The sequence below is a fragment of the Poecilia latipinna genome, unplaced genomic scaffold (assembly GCF_001443285.1).
Source record: "Poecilia latipinna isolate Pla-1442-1.1 unplaced genomic scaffold, P_latipinna-1.0 Scaffold957, whole genome shotgun sequence".
Taxonomy (NCBI): domain Eukaryota; kingdom Metazoa; phylum Chordata; class Actinopteri; order Cyprinodontiformes; family Poeciliidae; genus Poecilia; species Poecilia latipinna.
This window is the reverse complement of record NW_015113573.1, coordinates 169,853-193,632: the sequence shown is the minus strand read 5'-3', so window position 1 is coordinate 193,632 and position 23,780 is coordinate 169,853. Positions and strand designations below refer to the sequence as shown.

At 38.9% G+C, this 23,780-nt stretch overlaps 1 protein-coding gene across 2 annotated transcripts; it reads right to left on the bottom strand.

Moving 5' to 3' along the window:
• LOC106958036 (oxysterol-binding protein-related protein 1) lies at positions 1 to 23,662 on the bottom strand. 2 transcript variants are annotated; one of them, XM_015049730.1, is made up of 27 exons: positions 23,306 to 23,662; positions 23,124 to 23,209; positions 22,966 to 23,040; positions 22,741 to 22,852; positions 22,529 to 22,614; positions 21,980 to 22,124; positions 21,788 to 21,855; positions 20,719 to 20,763; positions 19,661 to 19,734; positions 19,457 to 19,520; positions 19,221 to 19,322; positions 18,992 to 19,117; positions 18,709 to 18,787; positions 17,527 to 17,633; positions 10,322 to 10,490; positions 9,254 to 9,446; positions 7,527 to 7,602; positions 4,884 to 5,018; positions 4,652 to 4,749; positions 4,394 to 4,576; positions 4,206 to 4,313; positions 3,832 to 3,921; positions 3,522 to 3,648; positions 1,878 to 2,000; positions 1,675 to 1,798; positions 1,489 to 1,579; positions 1 to 821 (listed from the first exon to the last, which is right to left on the bottom strand). In XM_015049730.1, the coding sequence occupies exons 1-27, from the start codon at positions 23,424 to 23,426 to the stop codon at positions 719 to 721; spliced, it is 2,910 nt and encodes a 969-aa protein (XP_014905216.1). In that variant the 5' UTR covers positions 23,427 to 23,662; the 3' UTR covers positions 1 to 718. The 2 variants fall into 2 exon arrangements, with proteins under 2 accessions (XP_014905216.1, XP_014905217.1); XM_015049731.1 differs by lacking the exons at positions 17,527 to 17,633; positions 18,709 to 18,787; positions 18,992 to 19,117; ... (9 more) ...; positions 23,124 to 23,209; positions 23,306 to 23,662 and adding an exon at positions 15,659 to 15,780.
• Positions 23,663 to 23,780: the final 118 nt, after the last annotated feature.

Below are 23,780 nucleotides of genomic sequence, written 5' to 3'. Positions count from 1 at the left end.
TTTAGGATGTTTTATCATTTTTATTTTCCAAACCAAACTATCACCATATTAGTCATTCTCTTTCAGAATCTAACATTTTTTGCAAGCACACGTTTATCAGGATATATGTAGACACATTACAATTAAATATAGGTACTTTTTCTCATAAGCAGAGGGCAAAATATTCTATCACATTCATGTAAACACCAGATATCTGCACCACTCACTGTATCATGTGGAGAAAAGGGCAAATCTATCTCAGTTATCTACTGTTAAAACTCTGCACTGCATAATAATATGCATGAAGAAGTGTCAATCCGTGCCAAAGCCGTGTTTAGGGAAAATGAGCTCAGGCTAAGCTGCTTGAAGGGCTGTTCGCGCCTCAGTGCACTGACACCGATGAGTAAAATGTTCTCCTGACTGACTAGAAATAATGAACACGCTTGAGTTAAGCTAAGGTTTCTGTTTAAACACTCCACGTACCTAACGCAACAGTTCTAAAGCACGTTCTAGTCGTTCCACTACATGCTATTACCTTTACATCAGTGGTTAAGAGCCACAATAAATAAAGAGTTTTTGTGCTTTATTGTTCACATATGTCTTCCTTTTACCTCCCAAACCGAATCTCCCTTTCTATACAGACTCCATTGTTGAGCTGGTAATGCATCACCAGAGCAGCACCAGATGTCCAAAGGTAGTAACATGGAAATCCATAAGTGTATCTGAGGATGTTTTGCATTTAGTAAATGTCAGGCAGCTGAGCGTAATTCCTGTCCCAGTAGCCTTTTGTGTAGAGCCAGTCCTGAGCTTTGTTGTGTGGGTTGGGTCCTTGCTGAAACCACCTGCATGATGATAACAACAGATTATAATTCAATATGCAATATGCTTTGAGTTGGGGGGAGGGAATAATAATAATAATAAAAAAAATTCTCAACTTTGCACAAACACAGAAAAAAATGGTAGATAAGAAATTCAGAGTTGGATGTAATTTATGTAAATACAGTTCAATATCAAAAAAAAAAATTGAAAATCATTGAAAAGTTAATTCCTTTCAGTAATTCACTTTAAAATTGTGATGCAAATTTATTAGACTTATTGCACTGATAATGATATAGCAAATATATCACTGAATCTATAATCCACAAGTGTGAAAGGAATCTACCTTTACCATTTAAAATGAGTTACTGAAATACATTTTTATTCCAATGTCAGATGCACCCGAGTGCAGCAGACATTTCCGTTTGAAAGCAAATATCACTGAAACACCAGACGCAGTCCAAATCTTATCCTGAAGAGGGCGCTGCAGAGTAACACTTTCACATCAGAGCAAACCATGCCCAGAGATTAAAGCAGATCTTTGAACCAAACCTTGGGCCAAGTGCAGAGCTCCTTCACATTATTGCAAATGGAAATAGATCGTTGATGACAACATGGGAGAGACAGCGAGTTAAATCAGCTCCAAAATGGAAAGCGAGCAACACCAGACTGTAAATTGTATTTCCAACCAACCTTATTTTCCACTCCTCTGTGGATTTGGAGCGGTTTTTATGGGCTGTGCGCTGTTTCTCCTCAAGTCTCTTCTTCTCTGAGCTTGCCAGATCTAGAACACACGAATGCAGAAAACTCAGCGCCTCCAGAGATGCAATTAAATCGTCGCAGCAGCACAGAAAAGTCAGGTCGGGTCCGACACAGTACCTATATCTCCATTCTCCATGGCACGAATGTCAGGCCTTAAGCGGCTGTCGGTGGGAGGAAGGACCCCCTCCATGCTCTTGTCCAGCTCATTCAGTTGCATGGCAAATGTGGAGAATGCATAGAACTGCAACAGAGAGACGCCAGTTGGGCTCAAACATCTTGGTGTTGTTTGTTTGAAAAAGTTCTTTCAGTCTATTCGGCACCTTGGCTGAGTTTTCCGGTCGAGGTGCAATCTTCCAGATGAGCTCGCTTCCGGGGATCACCTGGACCGTCTCAGCATCAGTTGGAGGCTTTTCTTCCGACTCCTCATCAACATTGCTCTGAGGCTGCGGAAGCAGACATGCAAACAGAGTCGGCCGAAGGTACAAGTGATGCATGCAGCCGCTTAGGGCGAGGAATCTAGAATTTACGCATGAAGGGTTGACATATGCACAAGTTGTACACAGACTGATGAAGACATTAAAAGTTTGAAAGTCAATGGTGTCCTAATTTATAGCTAAATGATACTTTCAGAGCCGGGAGAATCATTATTGCTCACCATAACTTCAGCAAATTAGCAAATAATGACCTTTTTCTGTGGTTTCTTGTTGAACGCATGATTAAACTGAAGTGTGCTCACTTAGCATGACTGCTGAAGGGCATATGCAAGTCAGAGAAATAATTCCCTTTTATTTACTTAAGTCACTTATTTAAACATAGAAGAACTTCCAAACAATTTAGCAATTTTTCTTTTTTGCAATAATTTCACAGGGCAACTCTGTGATTAGAAAATGAACCATTTGTCTGGCACAATGGATAAATGGAGAGAAAATGGTAAACTATTTAAGAGTTCAGGACATCTCGGATGTCACTTTATCTTTAATCAGGTAAAACAGGTCTGAGTGACACTTCAGCAGGAAGACCCGACTCTTTATTCCTCTTAAATTCTATACATTTACTACAGTGCTAACAAAGGATTGTCAGCACCTAAAAAAAATACTAGGGCAAAAAAGGATAACTATGAAAAAAAAAAAACAAGATCTCTTAATCCCAAGTGCTATTAATTTAATAAAGAATATGAAATAACCGATGTGATTTTTAAGCAAACTACAATCTGTGAAATAGTTAGTTTTAACTTATTGTTTGTTGAATACTTAGCCGATTAAACTGGATGAATTTAAAAATGATGAAGCACTGAGAAAGTTGCAGAGAGATCGGGGTGCTGGAGTGACCACAGGAGGTGGGCCCTCCATTAAATCCTGGCTTTGCAATCATGGGCATTTAATGCATTCACTGCGGTCATCGAAAAACATTACGGTCAGATAATCGCATGCTGCTCGAAACGGATAAATTTCTCTCAACATCATTAAATAACAAACAGTGAAGGCAACCCAAATCATCACCTGCATATAGCTGGTGATCGTGTACATCACTTTCAATGGCAGATTGCTAGAGAGCAGACAGTTTTATCTTAGCATCTTGCGTCAACAGTGTGCCTAGCAACAAGACACAAGGTCGCCAGGCTGCGGCGGAACCGTTTCTCCCAGATGTTTTCTACAAGCTCTTTAGTAGAAGCAGAAAGCAACTGCAGTGATAAGAAGGGACTTTAATTGAGCCAACAGAGATGTGTTTTAATGAAAGCTGTAAACATTTTTTTTCTCATGTTTCCTTGTGATTTGAATTCTGCAGCCATAGTGGAACCTCCTTGCTGTAAAATGAGATAGATTAAATGTACTGTATTTGGCCTACACAGACAATACTTACAAAATAAACCCACGAACCATCTTTTGCATCTTCCCTCACGCATACCAAAAACCTTTCAACCAATTAGGGGATGCATTTGAGATGGGGGGGGGGGGACCTCTTACCTCTTTGTTGCCCTTTTTTTCCTCCGAGTTTTTTTTGTCCGTCTTTTTGTGGGCGTCAAAATTTGCGGGGTCGACTGTGTAGAGACACTCAGTCCATTTGCCATATATCGCACAGAGTTTCTTTTTACTGTAAACATAAAAACAACAGGCGTCATTAAACCACAGCTTCTGCTGCCCTCTGTTATCTAAGAGCAGAGCTGCTGAACGATTACCGTTCTGACAAGGATGAGTATAGTCAAAAATACTGTGCACCATACACCATTTTGTCATCCTGCAATATGGTATTTATTCATATTTAATGAATTAAGACCTTTTGTCTTGAATGTATCCTTCGACTTTATGAAGCTCTTTTCCAAAGAGGCCGCAGGGTTTGAATGTCATGCTGCACCTCTCTCCAGTTCTGAAACAGGACAACGGCCTGTTTACGGATTCTCTTTCACTTTTCTCACTCTGCAAGAGTTCATTCAACATTCATCATCTCGCTCACACACGGCTCTGTTCTAATGACAGCCGTCCCAGTTTTTCTCCCATGATCAGTCAGACAGATTTAAAAGTAGATTGACATGCAGAGCACAGAGGAAAATGGAGGAAGAAAACACAAAATCCTGCATGCAAATGAATCAGGAAAGTGACTTTGCAAAGAGATGCATGAGGAACACTGGAAAGACGGAGGGATTTCTTTACTTGTGATTGATCACTTCCACGTTCCCGTACTGCTCAATCCAAAGCTGACCAACAATGATGTTGTGGACACAACAGGTGGGGTTTGTCCAGGTGTAGGATTCATTGTACCTGCAGAGATTAAACATCAGAGAGTGAGGACAAAGTTAACACAAAGATATTAAACTATTAGGGAGGCGGACTGAACTCACTTGGGCAGCTCTAGAGTTATGGTTCCTTTGGGTTCTGCTTCTATGCTCTTCCCCCAGAACTTCAGCTTGGGATATATCGAACCGTGAAAGAGAAAATCCTCCCTGAGGCCCTCAGCGTGAAAGGCACTGATCGGGGGGTGATGGCTCACTTGTTCGGACATCCACCTGAAGCCCAGATCCTCTCTAGCGAAGAGCAAGAGAATAATAGAAGTAACAGCAACTCAACCAACAACAAAACCATTCGTTCATCGGTCATACCTGATCAGCTCATACGTCTCCCCCAGCAGCGGGTTGAAGGGCTTCCCTGTCCGCTCCCACTGTGATGCTACAGCCGACACAGCAAAAGCTGCAACACACTGCAGGACAGCTTTTCATGAGAAACGAATGAGTCAACTATTTGATGGTGACAGTAAAGTGCACATTAAAGTAAATGTTCAGGATCTTCTTAAAGTTAACATTTATATTTAAACAAACGGGGTGCTTAGATTACCTTCATCCTCTCTACTGAGTCTGTAGCAGCATTAGCTTGGTGGATGAGGTAGGTGTGCTCCATGTATTCTGTGATCCGCTGGAGGAAGCTCAAAGGCTCGTTAAAGATCACAGGCATGGCGATCTTTGACAACTCCTAGCAGAAGAGAGTTTGAGGAGATTGAAAGGCATTGAAGGAATAGCAACATGGCGGTGCTTTACAACTTTCAGGCAGTGGTTTTCAAAACATTAAAATGTACTTTTCCGAGCACCAACACAGAAAGAGATACCGATGTCCTCCCAATCAATTTTTTGGTGTAAAATTATTCAAATTCCAAGTCAACAGCTGTGGTTAAAACAAGTGAATTTGAATTTCTGGATAATCTTTTTCACATGTAGGTGCCTGTCTGATGCTTGTGGTTTGTATGCATTTTGGATGCATAAACTTCAGAAATGTAAATCGCTATTAGAAAAAAAGAAAAGGTGGTTTGAGTTTGAGTTTTATGCCATTCTCAAATTAAATCTGCAACTTCCATGCAGCAAAAATAGCCATGGGTACGTCTCAGTTCACTTTCCTCCTTTTCATTTTCTTGAGGTTTTCCAACTTTTATTTTGAGATGTATCTGAAGCAAAGCCTTTTGACTGTTTAAAGACAGATTTACAAAGTTGCTTTAAATTCTCATGCTTTTATCTATCATTAGAAAAGACTTCTACATTTTAGCCCCACCATCCTTAATCCCCGAGTTGTTCTGATCCACCTCACTCCATGTGCTCCAGTCTGATTGGGGAAAAGATATCACTCCATCTAAACACGATCGCTTCAGTCTGACAGTTCTCAGCCGCGAGGCAGTAAAAGGAAAAATGAGCAGAATCTGAATCAGCTTTCTAAATACTTCAAACCATGTTGCATATCTGTAGCTCACCTTACATCAGGTAAGATGTGGTAAAAACTTTTCCTGAATTTTCAGGTGTTGATTTGTGATTGATCTGCCGCAGTGACATGTGAGCAAAGGCAAATGACGTCTGTTGCTCCCTGCCACATCTAGCATCAATGTCCCAGAAACCATTTTTGAATAAAATCTAGTTCTATTCAGCATTTACCAGGCACATTAAAAGATATGTAAATAACTTACCAATCAGCTAGATATTTTAGAACACATCTACCATATAATCAGACACCCACTTACAAGTACCACTGGTGGTACAACAGATTGATTGTCTTAATTTTACACACAAGCTAATAAGAGGAACTCGAATTCGATCCGTTTCGATATGTGAGGAGTCGGAAAGATTTATCCCATTTTCTCCGATTGGCCCACAAACAAAGCTAAATTGAAGAGATTTAGCAGATGTGATATGAAAAGGCTTGTAAAAATAACAAACTCCCTCCTTGAGTTTATGTTATGCCTTCACTAAGTACATTCATGGAAGGACATAAGATTTACTTTTATGGCTGCAGTGCAACTTGTGTACTTCTTACCAAGTGTTAAAAAAAAAAAAAACAAGAAAAAAAAATGCCACTTGGAGAATAAAATGTGTGAATATAGAAAACAGTTTAATTAGTGGTAGATAATGGGTAGTTTGTATGACTGCAAATCACCGTTGAGCAGAGCTCCAGGTCCGTGTCTGGAAACAAACACACTCAGCTCACAGTGAAACACTAATGAGTTTATTTGAACCACTCTGGCAGATTCTCAACATTAAGAATTACATTCGTAGGACTATTTTTTTTATGTGTTATTTCTGTGTCAATTAATCAGTGAAGACAGAGCATGATACTTTCTTATTCATAAGAGCAGTTTCAATAAAGAAAAAGAACTATGACCAAAAGATACATGGAATAAAATCACACGTTTGAAAAAGCAAGGCGTTCACAAAGCAGACTGAAGGCCCATTGGTAGAGAGTGAAGTGATGCGAGTAGATGTGACACTACTGCCAATAATGGTGGAAAAAATACTTGATACAATGTTACACTCATTAGTTTGTTTTCTTTTTCTTCAGTACATTTTTTTTTTTTGCTCTGATACAGAACAAAACACGTCCACCTGCATTAACTTCTTTGCTGGTGGGGCCTAATTTATGCTGCTGAATTGAACTCACGTACCACAGAAAATCTTATGGCGGGCCGCAATGGCTAACAGGTTGCATTTTGGACATCCCGCCCTAATTGTCTATGTGATGAAATTAAGCGGTCACAGATGCATTAAATAAATACCTGTAAGAAATATCATCTGAATTTACAGTAAAACAACTTAAATTGTGGGTCTTTCAGCAGCAAATAAACTCAAGTCACCACCAAAGATGAGAGCAAAGAAAAAGAAAAATCAATGCTAAATGGACTGCACCTATATAGTGCTTTTCCAGTCATACTGCTAAATGCACTTTACAGTAGAGCCACATTCACACTCACAAACTTGCATTTATACACCGATATGCAGAACGGTAGGCAATTTGGGGTCAAATATCTTTGAAATGCGAGGAAGCTGAAATCGAACCTACAATTTTTCATTTACAAGACAAACTGCTCTGCTGAGCCACAGTCACCCACATAGTCACTTTTCAACACCTACTTTCAAACCAATATAATGCTGCATTAATGAGCTCTAAATAGGTTAAAGCACACAGAGTAAAAGACTGACTAAAGCTGCTTTTTCTCCAGCTCACCATGCCGATGCATTTTTTCAGAATGCTCCAGACGCTCACATCATTCCTGGAGAACATTGGAGCAGGCAGAGATGTTCTGTGGAAAGCAAGTAGAAATCAAAGGAATAAGAGAATAATAGGTACTTGAATCTAGACAGCACATTACTTCAAACTACATTTTCCTTCTCCACTGTAGCAGCAGCTGAGTGAAACACACCCAGATCCTCGTATTGTTTTGGCAGCTGCAGATGTGCAACTGTTCTGGTTAGAAGCCAGCAATGCAAACAGCGCGCTGCACTATAAATTGAGCCGCCATTTTGGGGGAAACGGGTTATACGACACCAGGCCTCATGCAGAACCCCAGAACGGATGTTCAGCTGCGAGTGGCTGTGTGCCGAGTTTTCAATACTGGCTCTGAACCCTTTTTTAATAAATCTGCCCGAATGCCAAGCCATTTATTACACCATTATTCATAAACTTATACTTTTCTGCTTGGATAGCTTCGCTGACGTCTGTAGCATGGACTGTTTTACAGGTAGGCTGACTGGAGGCAGATGGTGTCCTTGTTCAGAAATGAGTGCTGGAGCAGCTAAGCACATAGAAAGCCTTTACTTCAGCTAAATAAACAGAGATGCAGGGAGCGAGGAGGGGCTTCGCTCCATCTGTACGATGAAAGGAGCAGTGAAGCATACTGGATATACTTCTGGCCTAGTTTTTGTTCCAGTTCCCTTGACTCCAAGAAGTACTTAAGCATGGTGGGTTTCTTTCATTATGATAATAGCAGGACTTTTCATGCTTCAAAAATAGAGCACATCTTTATAAAGCTGTACTTCTATGTTTGCGGGATTAGTAGCTGGTTCAGATTAAAAATAATTTTTAAAGATTTAAGATTTTTTTTTAATTCAATTAATTTCTGATTAACATTTAATTATTTATTCAGCATTATTAGGTGTTTATCTGTCTGTTTAGAACAGAATTCATTGAGGAAACAAGACGTATGAAAGGAAGGATGTTCCACAACCCTCTTACAGCTGATCAAGTTTGGGATTGGATCAATAATCATAAGACTGAGTCTTTGGTCATTTTTGGAACCATTTGAACAACATATCTAGTTATAATAAAGATGGGAACAGAGCAAACAGCCAAGCAGGACACGTCTCTCTGAATGAGTAAGTTTAAATAAACAGAAACTTGATATATCTTTAATACACACAGCTAAGCATACATTCAGAAAGGCAACTACCTGATCCTTTGAGCTTTTTCTCAACCATCATAAGCTGAATTATTTAGAGATCGGCTGTTGAATGAGAAAAGAGGCACTAAAACAAAACCAGAATCTGAGGGGAATTTAACATTTTGATAAACACCAATGAAATTATTGTTCACTTGGAAAGTCAGTGCTCAGGAAAAAAAAAAAAAAAAAAAAGTTACTGACTATTCTCTGTGGATCAGTTCAAGTCGAGGAAAAAACAAAAACAAAACAAAACAAAAAAACCAACAAAAAACACACCTGACTGCAAAAACAGACCTGAGTGGAAAGGCGGCATCTCATTACACCAACCCTAACGACTGGCATTACACTCTTGCAGAGTCAGGTCATCAGTATTCTAACAGTAGCAAGATACTCTTTACAATGTATTGAAATTTGCTCTAAATAAACATTTGGAAACAAAACTCTGTGACGCGACAATCTACAGAAGATTTAAACCAATAAACGAGCGCGACATCCAAACCGGAGCCTGTCCTACCTGTGCTTCCTCACTCCATTGTGCTGGGCAGCTTTGTTGCCATCGTTACCCTCCCCTGACATGCCGGCAGCCCCCCTGTGTGCGCCGGGATGATGGAGGCTGTTTTGTAGAGGGGTGTCACTGCCCTCGTCCTCTTCCCAGGAGTAGCTGGCCACAGACAGAAAGCCACTCACAGAACACTCCGACTCAGACTCTGTTGGGATGAGGAGAGTGAAGGGAATGAGTAGAGAGAAGGGCGGGAAGCAGGCGGCAGCTCAAACCAAACATTTGCAAAGACAGGTTCTATTAGTCGGCTCAGTCATGCTCCCGCTCTGGGCCGATTAAACAGCATACGCTCCAAAAACAAAAAGGGCTGGAGCCTGAGCTTCTCTCCTCCCTCCCAGCTGCCAGCCAAACCCCACCTGAGGATTGTGTTCCAATAGGAGGACACAGGGAGGCTTCATTTCCTCTTACTTTGTTTAGTCTCCAACTACTGGATGCTTCTCCTCCCTTGCACAGCACTGCCAGTGGTTTCATGCACACAAAGGATAGAAGATCGCCTAAGCATTCATAAGCAAGAGGAATATTGTTTATCTAAGATAAGTATATCCCTGAACTATTATGATTAATATACAGTTATTGAACATAGGTTTTAAAGGAATATGTAAAAAGCAGACCAATTAAAATGAAAGCTTTGATACACACTAGGCTGTTCATATATGAGTATTTATGAAAGAACTGCACAATGTTAGAAAAGTGTCACATTGGGAAAATATTTTTTAAATACTACGATAATATTATGACTGACCCACATTTTTTTTCCCACTACTCCCTCTGTTCTATCATCACAATGTCCCCATCAATCACCCTCACCTTAAAATTAATTAAGGTAAACTGCAAAATGTAAAAAAAATAAATAAATAAAATAATAAAAAAAAGACAACGGCTGAAACTATGTGCATCAAATTTATGCTAGCACAATTTCAATTTCCCAGACAATAGTATGATCAATTCATTATCAGTTTATAACATGGTTATAAGTAAAATCATTGTTTCCCCAATCAAAAGCCTGTGTAAGAGGTTGCTGACCTGAGATGGCATCATAGAAGTCATCTTCAGTGAGGGTACAAAGTGCAGATGACCTCCTGCTCCTGCTTAAGGACTGCTTGAGTTCGTAGTGCTCAGTTGCCAAAGTCTGCAGGGCTGCTGTCAGAGCTTTGTTCTTCTCCTCTTCTTGCTCCACCTTCAGGCTCCACACCTGTAAACACCAGACCACCAGAGAGATAAAGGACAAGAAACCAGCAGGGAGAACTAAAAGTATCTGATCCACTGACATTAATCCAGCGCTTAAGTGCAGTCATTCGACGGGAACCAAAACACAGTACGTGAATTTCTAATTGGGTTTTTATTAAGTCAACATTTGTCGTTTTTGCTTCAGTCTTTTGTATCATTTGTGCACGTCAGCTGGCAAGTTTATTGCTTTAAACATGTAGATAGGTGGAGTGTATGTTTCCTGCTGGAAATATACACCCAGTTTCAGAAAGCTTTGTAGGCCAGGGTCAAGTGTCCTTTCAGAGCAACCTGAGCCGAGTCCCTTTGGGACACGCAAGATCAGTATTTCCTGTTGTCTGCTGCTGATATGCATCCTCTGCTAATCAAAGCAGAGACGGATCAAGAGAGAAAAAAAAGAAAGAAAAAGAAAAAAAACAAGCACACCATTAACATTTAAGTATAATGTGTTATCTACTACAAATGATGGTAATTAAAAAAAATCTTCCATTTACCTAATGCATGGATAAAGTATGGAGCACTTTCCATTCCTAAGTAACCTTCAGCAAGACAGATGAGTCAGAGAAAGAGGAGCTCGAAAATCAAACAGTAAATCAGGGACTGCAAACTACGGCCAGAGTGTTCGATTAAATTAAAAATGTTCAGCCTCATCCCTTATACTACTGAGACTATTGATTAGCCTCTGAAGAAAACTGCCACTTAGAGACCATTTGCCTAGTCATTTCTTGAATACTGAGCAATCACAGACAACAAATAGTGACTTTTTTTTTTTTTAGCAATTTTAGACTATAGATTTGTTCAAAACGCACCTTAGAAAATGCTGAGCATAATCAATAATTACTTGAGGATAAAATGTTTTCCATTGTGGTATACACAGACAGCCTTGCAATGCTGCTGCTTTGCTTTTTTTAGACAGTGGAAGAAGCTGATTCACACAAGCTTCCACAGCTGTGTGGTGCAAACACTTTAGATTTAACACCAACACCTACAGCCATCACTTTCTTTCCTGCTTAAGGCTGCATCAGAAGCTTCAGAATGGTCGTTCTGTTTGATAACAGCTTTAAAATGTATGTCTGGGAAGCAGAATCAAACGTCTTTGCTTTTCAACCTCAACGCCTTTCAAGATGAGCCAGTAGACTTTTGGAAGATTTAATGACGGACAGATACATGGATGGATTGAAGAATGGAATGACAAACAGGAAGATGAATGGATGTAAGAATATACGGATGAGCGCTCAGATTACTCTCTGGATGAATGGAAGGATTAAAAAAAAATGGATGGATCACAGATGGACTGACAGGTTGACGGAAGGATAGATGGAAGAATGTATTGATTATTGGGTGAATAGATCAAAGAACAGTTGAGTGGGTGAAAAGACGCATAGTCAACACTTGCATGGATTGACAGATGAACAGAATGAAGACTGATGGGTTAATTGGTACATAGATTGAAGAAATTGATCCATGGACTGCTGGCTGAATGAGTGGACAGATATAAACTTGAAGGATTGATGAAGGAATGGATGGATAGAAGGACTTAAAGACAAATGAAAAGGGTGGATCAAAGAATGTGCAGATTGAAGAATAGAAAACGGTTGGGGAAAAATGGGTAAAGAAACAAGCGGTCTAATCGAAGATTATAGTGAGGATTAAATGCACATCGATCAAAAAACAGATGTTGGGTGGAAGAATAAATGAATAAAATAGATGGAGTGATTACAGAATGGATGGACAGATGAATCTTTTACACAACTGAATGGAAAAAAATAATTCTGGAAATACCAATATTTTTTCCCCCCATGCTTCTTCTACCACACTTTTTCAGACATAAAACACACAAATTCCACCCTTGAAAACTTTCAGGCTGTGTGAAAAACCTGACCACCAAAGACGGGGAAAAAAACAAACAACAAAAAAACCCCCAAAAAAACACGTGAACAAACAATAGCCATTTTTCACAGCCTTTTTCCAGAAGTGGGATGAGGTGATGTAAATCATCTCTCAGTGTAGGAGCCGGTGTTAACACTGCTTGTCCCAGGCACTTGGCACAAGAGCCCATCCACTGTTGTGCAACCATCTCAGCCAGCTCCTGTATTCTCCCTCCATCCCCTCGCCTGGGCACAAACTGTGCTATTTTAAGCCTGGCTGAGACTCCGTGCCGTCGCTGGAGCCTGAGAGGGATGCTACTCCCTGGCCAAACACCTTGAGGGGAAGAAATTATATTTTGCTCTTTGCTGAAGGGAAAGCAGATCTCTAAAGCAATGCTATTTTATATTAACAGTACAGCCATTGCATGCCTCAGCAGACAAATTTATTAGCTTTTTATGAGGATATAAATTTGTATAACACATCGGCATCCAAACTGACCAGATTTTATACTTTTGTTTTGTTTGTTTTTTTACAATGAAGGCATGACTACTGGGGAACCCAGTAAAGTCTTCTTGCTCAGGATTAGAGACTCCTAAGCGAGTAATGCAGTCAAGTTAGTGAAGTAAACGCCTGTCAGTTATTATTGTAATGTTTAGAGATGGTCTGATCAGTCACTTAAAATCTGAAAATGACAATTTAAGAACTCCCATCATTTTTCCTTCCACAAATTAAACAGACAACAGTATGTCCGTTGATGTACTTTTGAAGTCAGGGACATGTGTTTTGTTACATGGATTGGAAAAATCCGTTTCCTCTTTTGTGCAAAATGTGGCGAAATGGATGCATATCAAGATTAGTATTTTTCAGCTGAAAGTCATCAAAACAGTGAGATTTCCTAAATTTCTTTTTGCTTCTATTTGCAATACAATTCTCCATTCATGTGTTGAAGAAAAACACTGAAGAAAAATGTTCACAAATGGAGACATTGTTTTAATAAGGCACCAAATTGTCAGGAGGCCCAATAAATAGTTTAAATTGGCAACTTTGACTTCCTTTCATATGTGCAGCATTTCTACTGGACACTGAGGTCGAGTCTGCTCACTGACCTCATCATTCCAAGTTTGAGTTCTAGCATCCGTGACAACAAAGAGATTTCATTTTCATCCACAGAAAAAAACAAACAAAAAATTGGAATGGCTGAAAATCACAAGTGGTTGGTCAAATTTAAAAGAAAACTAGAAATTAATATTGCATAGAAAACCCTTGTTGGTGAATCTTTAATAAAGCCTAAACTTAAGCTTATAGCACAGAACCAGGACTTTTGAGCTGCACTCAACTTTCTCAAAAATTGCAAAAAAAAAAAAAAAAAAATTAAAAAGATACAGCGATACTATTCTTATACCTCTAGAGCAATTTATACCGACAAGTCAGCTTATCTGCAACGAGAACATTATACGCTGTCAAACTATAAAACCTCAATGATTTTCTGTCCCTGACAGGTGTGGAAGCGTACTGCCAAATGAGCACTCGGAAAGCTTGGGCCTATGAATCAGCGAGGGCTGTCAAAACATACAGGAAAGTTTCTGGCTGGGACTTTTAAATATGTGGACCAGTTTGTATGAGACCGTAGCAAAAAGGTCTCCACTGTATTAGAGGTGCACAGATCAGATTTCTCATGAGGCAATGACCGCCATCAGGTTGCTCTGAAGAGTAACAAAATTTCGTTAAGAACTATAACATACAGTAGACAAAATGTGCTACAGATTGTTTGAAAAAAGTATTACTTTTAAATGTAATAGATGAAAGAATTTCAAGATTATTCCCCAGTGTATGCGTAAAACCATAATGTTCTCAGTGGGTACCTAAAGTGGATCAGATTTCCTGCTGTTGGTAGATGATGGAACAGAAATGGTGGTGTTATTTTTGATGCATTTAAATCAATAGGTTAAAAAAAAAAAAATCTTTTTTTTTTTTTCAGTAGTTGACATGTAGATCAATGATTAAAATCAACCAAGAAAGAATTTGTCGTTTCCAGTCGTACTGGGCCGACTGATGGATCATCTCTACCTTAAATGTCACATATTCACCAATGATCCAGACTAAAAACTGCATGTACTTGCACAGGAAAGCACACTGCAGCAGCAGCAGCTGTTGAAATAGGTCACATCCACAATGCTGAGAGGCATTGCTGTAACTGCTGTGAAACCCTTTGAACTAAGAAGTGCCATCTCTCCACAATCTATTCATTCCCAGAAGTTGAAGAGCAACACCACATGGTCAGTGCTGCCTCTCTGTATTGTGTTCAAAAACATGAAAGGTGGGTTAGTGATAAAAATCCATCAGTGGTGCGACAATAAAAATTCAGGATTAGACCTAATGCTGTTTAATACCAGCAATCTCAGCAGTGGAGGAAATATAATCCGGTTATATTGTCATGTTTAATCTAATCCGGTTAGTGCCGTAGAGTAGTGGATGTTGCATGCTTGTTAAGACATATTCTTTTATGTCTTAATCAAAGATTTTCACAGCTGAGGAGACAGCAGGGAATGACTTAACCCCCTTATATTGATAATAGCTGATTATTTTTGTGAACTGTTTTGGCAGCCGGTTTCCACTAACTTAAGATGGTTTGATTCTGAATTGATTGTTATTCTGTTTTCCGTAATTAATTTTTTTAAAGCAATTTTATACTTAAATCTTTTACATGTGTCTCCCATGAGATTGTGTCTGATTAATGCTCTTATATCAGCTCTAAAATTAATGTGATCATTTATTTTTACCACCATCAGTAGAGAGCAAGGCTCATTTGATGGGGGGGGGGGAAGAAATATTTTTTAAAACTTCAAACCAAAGAAGCATTTCAATAAGCAAAACGGAGCCTAAAAAGTCTCCAGTGCAATTTCAATCAAGCCAGCCTGGACTCTTACTTGAACTGAATGCATTACTTAATGACCTGATCTCATTAAAAAAGATGAAATGAGCAGACAAGCACAAAGCAGCACTTCTGAACCACCCAATTTATCATGCTGAATATGGATGATTAAATCCACAGAAATAACCTTCACATACTGATGAAAAGCCCTGGGCTGTGCCCACGCATCAGACCAAAGCTCAAGACTACAAAAAACATACATTAAAAAAAATCCACCCTAAACTTCAAACACCTCTCGCCAAGTCTACAGGGACCAGCCCACAGTAAACACAGTTGCCAGCTGACAATCGAGAGCAAAGCTGAGAATGTTGCAGAAAAACAGCCGAGTCCTGTACCTGTGAAGATGATGGATGAGTGTGCCAACGCTGCCTCTTCGCCCTCCTGTGCTCAGATGCTTTGGCATGTGCACGCTTGTCTGCGAGCGTTTTGTTTTCAAATGGTGAGACAGAAAACCCGCATCATGAGTTCCTTCACTCAGTGCAAGCACAGCCTTTCCTGTGAGCATGGGAGTGGAGGATCTAAGTCTGAGGGCTTCGCTGTGAGCGTGTCTGCGCTGATCAGTAAGCCGAGTGCAGACCTAAGCAGAAATGCGGATCTCTCTCCCATATCCTTCCTACAGACATGCCAGTGATTACCACATCGTTCACAGCGCTCCCCACCTCCCCCCGCTCCCTCAAGGACGGAGAGCAGGCACCGAGACAGGTGGACAGTGACGTGGACGCACACACACAAATTTCAAATCTGATTGGCGCGAGAGCGCCAACGTGAGGGAGGCGGGGTCTGAGGATGTTGCAATCATTCAGTATATCATCATCAGCCAATAAGAGAACAGGACATGGGGTGTGGAGATGAGAGTCAATGAAATGAAGATTCATAAAGGTTCACTGAGCCACAGCAATGATTCAATTTGGAAGTCACAATGGATTACAATAAAATGCTAATAATATTTTAAGGTGTTATGAGGATAGTGAATATGGGGGAAAAAAAAAAAAAAAAATCTATGTATACTAAAAATGGTTGAGCCTAAAATTATTTAACTCGACTGCAAATTAGGTTCACTAAGAAAATCCAAAATCTTTTAATTTTAACAAGAACAGTTTAAATAGTTTAAAAAAGTATTTAATGGATTTTTGTCCAAATACAGCATTCGCTTATGCATGCAGTGACTACTGCCGTCTCAAAATTGTTCAATCCACTGAACTGAATTTTTCACAAGAGCAGATATTTGCCAATCAGGCGTGGTCAGGCACACCTGGTGAAACTAAACATAACCTCGAACCTTGCATGACATACAGTGTCATGCAAAAAGTAAGGTTACATTAAATGTTAAAATATGGCCAAGTTGAAAGAAAAGTTCAAAATATGAGCAAAGAGGTACAAAAAGATAGTAAAGGCCCTAAATGTTTGTAAGGATAAAGCTGACAGCTTAATTCAAAATTGTAAAAATAATGTTTGCTGCATCTAAATGTGACAGAAAGAGAGAGAAAGCCATCAACGGTTGTCACAAGATTCCTGAGGAGGTAGGTGGTGAAAAAAAAGAATTAAAAAACAAAGACATATACAAGAAGACATGCACGAAGACTTGGTGGCACTGAGTTTACAGTTTCCACAGTAAGAAACATGCTTGAATTTCATGGTGTGCACTATTACTACTGAACAAAAAAGCACAAGAGAAGCAAGTTCCAACTTTTCTAACTATAAAAATAGGCAAAAGAAGTTTAACGATTCAGTTCTTTGTGGCGATACATCAATATTTTCAGGCCTTTGAACCAGCAGTTTCTCCATATGGATGGAGCATATGATGAAAAGTACGCAATAACTACAGTTGAGCATGATATTGGTTTTGGGGCGCACTGGGCTATTTTGGTTCTGCTTGCACTGGAAACCTGCAGCATTAAGGGGCCAAGATAGAAGAGGAAGTTTGGGTTCATGGCTATGAATCACATTTGCAACAAGTCAACAAAATGGTGCTCAACTAACTAATAAAGACGCTTAGCATAAAGGGTTTGACTAATTTTGAGTCTGCAGTCTTTAACAGTTGCTAATTTAGATAAACTGCTTATATTGAACTATTTAAAATGTATCTTGCTTGATTTTATTTACTATGAACAGCTGCTAGATTATATATTTTACCAGCAGGCCTGATTTGAGGGAAGGCAGAATCATTTTTGGTAATCGCTCTAAGATGATGAGTTATCTTTACCTCTTCTTGTTTTGACAGCAGCTCAAGGCATAGTTGAAGAACATCACAAGTTTTACTTGAAAGCTTGCTGGTCTCTTTGGCTTTAAGTAAAAGGTGTGCAGCCATACCTGAAAAAAAAAACAACAAAACAAAACAATTAAATTTATGATGACATAGTTCTGAAATAATGATGCAATTTATCCTATTGTTTTTTAAGACGGTGCCCAAGTGAAACAAAGTGCACCAAGAGACCAATTTTTTGGGGGGGAGATATCCATTATTTTAGTAAAACCTAATGAAAATCTATCAGATTTTTTTAGCTATTAATTGAAGAATTAAGAGTGAATTAATTGATGCTTATGAGGTAATTTAGTATTTTCTCCCTCACCCAGATGATGGATGGAAGGATGTATGGATAACATGTATAACCTAATCACAAAATCCAGTTTTCAAATTATATTATTTCTTTAATTAAGTGCAAAAAGCTATCTAAATTAATCTGACCATCTGTAAAGAAAATAAAAAAAAAAATTAAAAAAATGTTGCGGCCATCCTTGGTCGCAACATTTCAGGTGTTTAACTTATTGCATTAACATTACTGTGGAGGACTTTTGGTTTTTGATTTAGCCCTTTTGGAGGGTTTTAAGCATAAATGAACTTTTTAACGTCATGCTAAAGTATTCAAAATAGATTGAAGTCCGCACTTTGATTAGTTCAAAATGTAACATTTCAGCCATCTCCTTGTAGACTTACTAGCTTGTCTTCAAGCTCCTTTACTAATTGATGAATCGGTGAACTTAACTGAGGCAAGAGTCCTGAAGTGCTTTAGGTGTTGTCCTTGTCTGGTTCAGTTGTTGATGCGCTCCTGGAATATTTTTGGTCACCAAGTCAACAATTTCCTGACTGACTGATGCTAATGAGTTTTTTCATCTGTTCTCAACTCTTTAGATCAGGGCATGATATGTTGCTTTTAGAGATCTTTTTTTTTTTCTATTGAATGCTTCAATTCATCATATAAAAATGAATTATTTGGATAATTTGTGTGATGTTAATCATTTTTGAGAATCCCCCCCCAAAAAAAGGAAAGCAACAATAAATCTGCAAGGGTGCTCATACTATGTCACAGTTCAGTAACAAAATTCCATTTCTTTTCCTTTTTAGGGAAGACGCTACATGCATCAGAAATTGTTATCTGCCTCTTACCAGAATGCTCCTCATTCTTCACCATGGATTCAAATATTGACACTTCACTCTCCAGTTTACGTTGGCAGGCCTTGGCTGACTGTGGAAGCACAGGACAAGGAACTGAATGAAGCAATGGAACCACTTGCAGCTCTCAACAAAAACAGGCTTGTTGTGAGCTCATGATTAAGGTTCAGTCAAGAAGGAGGAACAAAAACAGGTGCATGCTCAACTCGAGGCACACTTTATATATAACCCACAATCAGAAAGCCCGCAGAATTTTTGTCCAACAGAGCTTACTTACCTGAACAGCTTGTGTCAAATTTCTCATCTCCACATTACCATCACTACCTGCATCCCAAACAATCTGGTCTTTATTGAAGTGACGAGCGCTGTAGGATGCATGCTCCTCCAAAGCATCCAGCCATCTCTGTGTAAGCAAATCCAAGTAGTTTGAAACCATTAGTCTGTTCATGGGGCTGTACTTGTAGAGGCAGCAGCACTGCAGCAATATAAACAGTGTTTTATCTCGCCTTCCTCGTTGCTATGGAGTCCATCTTTGAGGGCACCTTGAAATTATGCACAGTGCCATCGATGCACCTGAGCATGAAGAAGCAGTGATCCCATGGTTTCACCTTGAGTGACAAAACACAAAAAGAAGTCAAAAACAATGTTGCAAGCTGTGTGATCACAAGTGAAGCATGTTTTACATGAGAATGCTTGTACTGTCGTGATAGAGGACCACAAGAATCTAACCTCTGCTACTCACCATGCAATAGGCTTGTGAAAGAGATTTACATCCCTGTTGTCTGACTCCAGCCTGTGCATCGGCTCTACAAAACAGATAAGTGACAGTAAAGGACTAACAAATTGCAAATAATTCCCCCTTTGCCTCCATTCTTCACAGAGTTATAGATAAATATTTTGTTAATACACCAGTTTATTATGCAAGCTTCAAAATAGGGTGTCTCACTGTGTGGGGTAGCAGGAGATTTTTCCATTCTCAATTACCACCCAGTAAGATCGCCAACCAAGAAAACGTGCTCTCTGGAAAAAATAAAACAGATAAGTCCAGCAGTGAATTGCAAGCAGGTATAAATCCAGTTAATTCACCCATCTGAGAAAAATAGAAAATAATTTTTAGACGTCTTTAAAAGTTAAGGACATCTAATCTAAGATATTTTTAATATATATTTTTTAAGAAAAAATATCTTAAACCCACCAACTAATGAGCTAAAATGTACAATTTAACAACAAACATCTTGTATAAAGAATTATTTAAAGGTCTTCTAGACTATCAAACTTTTTCTGGGAAGGTTTTTATTTTGTTTATGGAAAATAAGGAAGCAGTGCCTCTTGGGAATGCTAAATGATCTAACATCAGACTGAAAAAACAAATAATACTGGTGAATACTGCTCATAACCATCTGGTTTCAAATATAAATATGAGCAGATGCAGTTAAACTAATATTTGTGAAAAAGCAAAAAAGCAAATATAGATATAAAGAAACCTAAACACTATGTGATAAAATTAGATTAAGTCGCAATCATTACATCCATTCTTTGCTGTAAATTCGGTGTTAAAACTGTCCAGCTCACATAAAAATCACACTTTATATCATTGTTCGGTATTTACTTTAGCTTCAGCTTAGGTTTTACAGAAAAATTAGCAACAATAGATCATCCGCTCCAAACGTATTTTTGGGGATCCACGTTTAAATTGGTCTTGAAAAAGGCATGCTTTTTTCTATACTTTCTGGGATTTTTAGCTTTTGTACGCTGGCTATGATAAATCTTAAATGTGATCTAGCAGGCTGAATTGAATTGAACCTCTTCCTAAATGTGACCCGTGGACCTTTGGAGGGACATGTCAGTTAGGTTAGTAGCTGTTTTGACAACTTAAGGGGCTCCACTACAATATTAGGCAGCTGTTTTTACATTGTTTGTTGGAGCTGATTAGTGTATACCACCGAATGTCTGGATGTTGGACTAAATAAGAGCAGATGAGAATTCACTTTGACATCTGTGTACCTTCCAAAGAGGGCCCTCAACCTTCTGCATCCCACTGGTCACATCCTGAAAAACAAAATTCTCCAAATGGGTTACAAACAGTATTTTTTTCAGACATATCTAGAGCATTTGACAGCTTCATGTGTAGCATTTTTCTTTTAGCACTATTACTAAAAGAACTTAGTCTACAAAACCTTATTTTTGAAGCTATGCCAGGTTGATCAGACATCCAGAGTACAGACCGCTGAGCTATTAAGTCTTTTCTGCATCGTCAGAGCCCAAGAGAATACAAACAGAAATAGAAAGGAAAATGCAGAAAATCTGTTGACTTCACATCCCCACCGATCATGAGAAAAAAAATACTAAAGCATAGAATAAAATCTTTAGACAACTATGAAAGGCTACAAACTCAGCTTTTAAAGAAAAAAAAAAGTGCATAAAATGTTTCAGTTACTTTGCTGTATTTAACACTTAATTATGCAGCAACAAGAGAGATTAATAGGAAAGCCCCAATCTAATTATTTATCGGTCAATGAATCTTTATTAAAACGTAGAGCTGCAGTGCAACAGACCTGCGCAAAAAAACACCAAAGAATTCAGATGCTGTGAATTGTTTTGCATTTTATCAGGTTGCAACAAAAAACTTAAGTACAATTCATTGTGATAGACCAACATAAAAAACAAGTCCCCAAGTCTTCAGTGGAAGAAAAAAAAACATTACAGAAACAACATATTAGTTGCATTTATTGCTGCATGTCTTTTTGACTGCCTCTCTACCAGCAACAAGGGCAAAAGTGAAATCATTGCAAGTTTTATCATTGATCTTCAAGTTTTACCACAAAATATCCGATTTAGTTCTGGGATTTTACTAGGCCATTTTACTGCATGCATATGCTTGCACTTTATGTTTAGGGTCATTGTATAGTTGAAAACTCTGCTTGCTACTCATGTCATTTGTAGCCCCCACCAGGCTTTGCTCCAGAATCCACTGTGTTCAATACTATCTATATTTCTGTCAATCATCTTTCCTGTCCCTTCTGGTAAAAAAAAAAAAAGGCCTTCCTACAGGTTGAATATTGTTTTATCCTACCTTTTTTTGATACGCTGCAATCATCTGTTTGAGTTCATCAGTTTGAACCAGGTCCAGAGCGGTCTGATCTGAAAAAGACCAGCTATTTAAATAAATACAAATATAGTGACAAGATGTACTTTAAAAGAGTCAAAACAACGTTTAATACTTCCCCCAAAAACTGAAAAAATGAAAACAAGATTAGTTGCATACTGTTAGTATTCCTGATATTCGAGCTGGCTCCAGACTTCAGCAGCTTTATGATGCAGTACTTCTGCCCTCTGTAGGCTGCACAGTGCAAAGGCGTGTTTCCAACTGAATCCCTGCAGTGGATATCAGGAGCCTCCTCAGCACCGAGCTTGAAATAAGAAGACGAAAGTGAAAAACTGAAAACAAAATCTGACATTTATTTCTTAAGAAATTTCACCTTCAGGAAATTTATTAATAACCGAGATGTTTATTATTACATTTGAAATGTACAGTGACAGTGATGAGGTATGATTGAGCAAACCAAGAATAACCTGTAGGCATAATCTTGGTTTTAGCAACCCTGCTGATAGACATGCTACCAGTTAAAGCTCAGTACTAGAAAAACAACTGCATAAAATCTGAGGATTTTGTTTGAGGATCTCAGGAACAACTGAAAAAAAAAGACATATGAAACATGCGCTAAGTTCGAAAGAGGTCAATAATATAAGGAAGAAAACACCCTCTCAACTAGCAATTTATCTTCAAAAGTTCCAAGAAAGGTCAGATGCTAACCAATTTAGACAGAGTGGAGAGATCCCCTTCTCTAGCAGCCTCCAGAAGCCTCTCCTCTTGTCGCCTCATCTCCCTCCTCTCTGCAGCTGCACAGACCAAACAGCACTTGAGAACAAAGACAGCTGAGCTTCTGTAATGAGAAGTCATCAGCCACTATATATATATATATATATATATATATATATATATATACACACACACTGATTTCATACCCTCCAGCATGGTAATGATTTCATCATCATCTGTGACGTCTTTGGGGATTTTAGCTGTACCATTGATTATACTGGCACAGGCATTGTACCGGAGAAGCAGCAGAACAATTTCCTTCAGAATAATAATACAATAAAAAAATATTATAAATAATAAAAAAAAAAACATTATTCTCAGTGCCAACAGACACTGAGAATATCGTCAGTGGATAGGTAAGATATTCGTACCTTTCTTCCTGTGCATGCAGCTTTGTGTAGAGGAGTGTCACCAATGTCATCTTGCACATTTACATCCACCCCTGCCTGCAAATGCATCCATTGTGGTAGATTTCTATGGCTGAGTGCATTCTATATAGAATACAGAGTACTCTATATTATAAAATTACCTTTAGTAACTCTTCCACAACATCCCTGTGGCCAGAGTTACAGGCCAGATGAAGAGCTGTCCATCCTAAGGTGCTTTCAGACTTGGCTGTAATGAAAATGAGGAAAACTGAGACTTTCCAAGGCACACCTTAAGTTATATCATAGCAGCTATTAAACTTCCCCACCCCTTTCACTCACTTACATCTGCAATTAATGTCAAACGAGTTGGCTTTGTCTCTCCTTGAATAGAGCAGCTTCTGGATGAGAGGGCAATTGCCCTCTTTAGCAAAAAGAAGAAATTGATCTTGGGTGTTTTCCTCCATCACTAGACTCAACAAAAGTTAACTCAAGATTCATGGACGCACTTCTGAGAATCAAAACAAGATAGGCGATGTAGACAACCAAGTCATTATTAAAAAATAAAAGAAAATCTGTCTAAATGTGTATAAGAATGCTAAGCAAGCTTTTACGACAAGAAGCTTCCTTTAGGTGGAAAACTTTCCTGCCGAAATTAGATAGCGTCCATCAGCTGACAAACCTCCGTCACGTGACCGCGCAGCTGTTAAAGTGGACTTGAGTCAGGGCGCTGCTACAGCGGCCGACACTGCGGGCATGTAGGGTGGTTAGCCACCTTATCACAACCCAAAGAAGCTAATAAGCTAAAAGCTACGCACAGC

What these genes read in the sequence shown, in the direction of transcription:
- LOC106958036 (XM_015049730.1), bottom strand. Translation starts at nt 23,426, where the DNA reads ATGGAGGAAAACACCCAAGATCAATTTCTTCTTTTTGCTAAAGAGGGC. An exon ending in ATAACTCTAGAGCTGCCCAA is followed by an intron (nt 4,314 to 4,393) that starts GTGAGTTCAGTC and finishes TAATCTCTGCAG; the next exon opens with GTACAATGAATCCTACACCT. An exon ending in GGATACATTCAAGACAAAAG is followed by an intron (nt 3,649 to 3,831) that starts GTCTTAATTCAT and finishes TTATGTTTACAG; the next exon opens with TAAAAAGAAACTCTGTGCGA.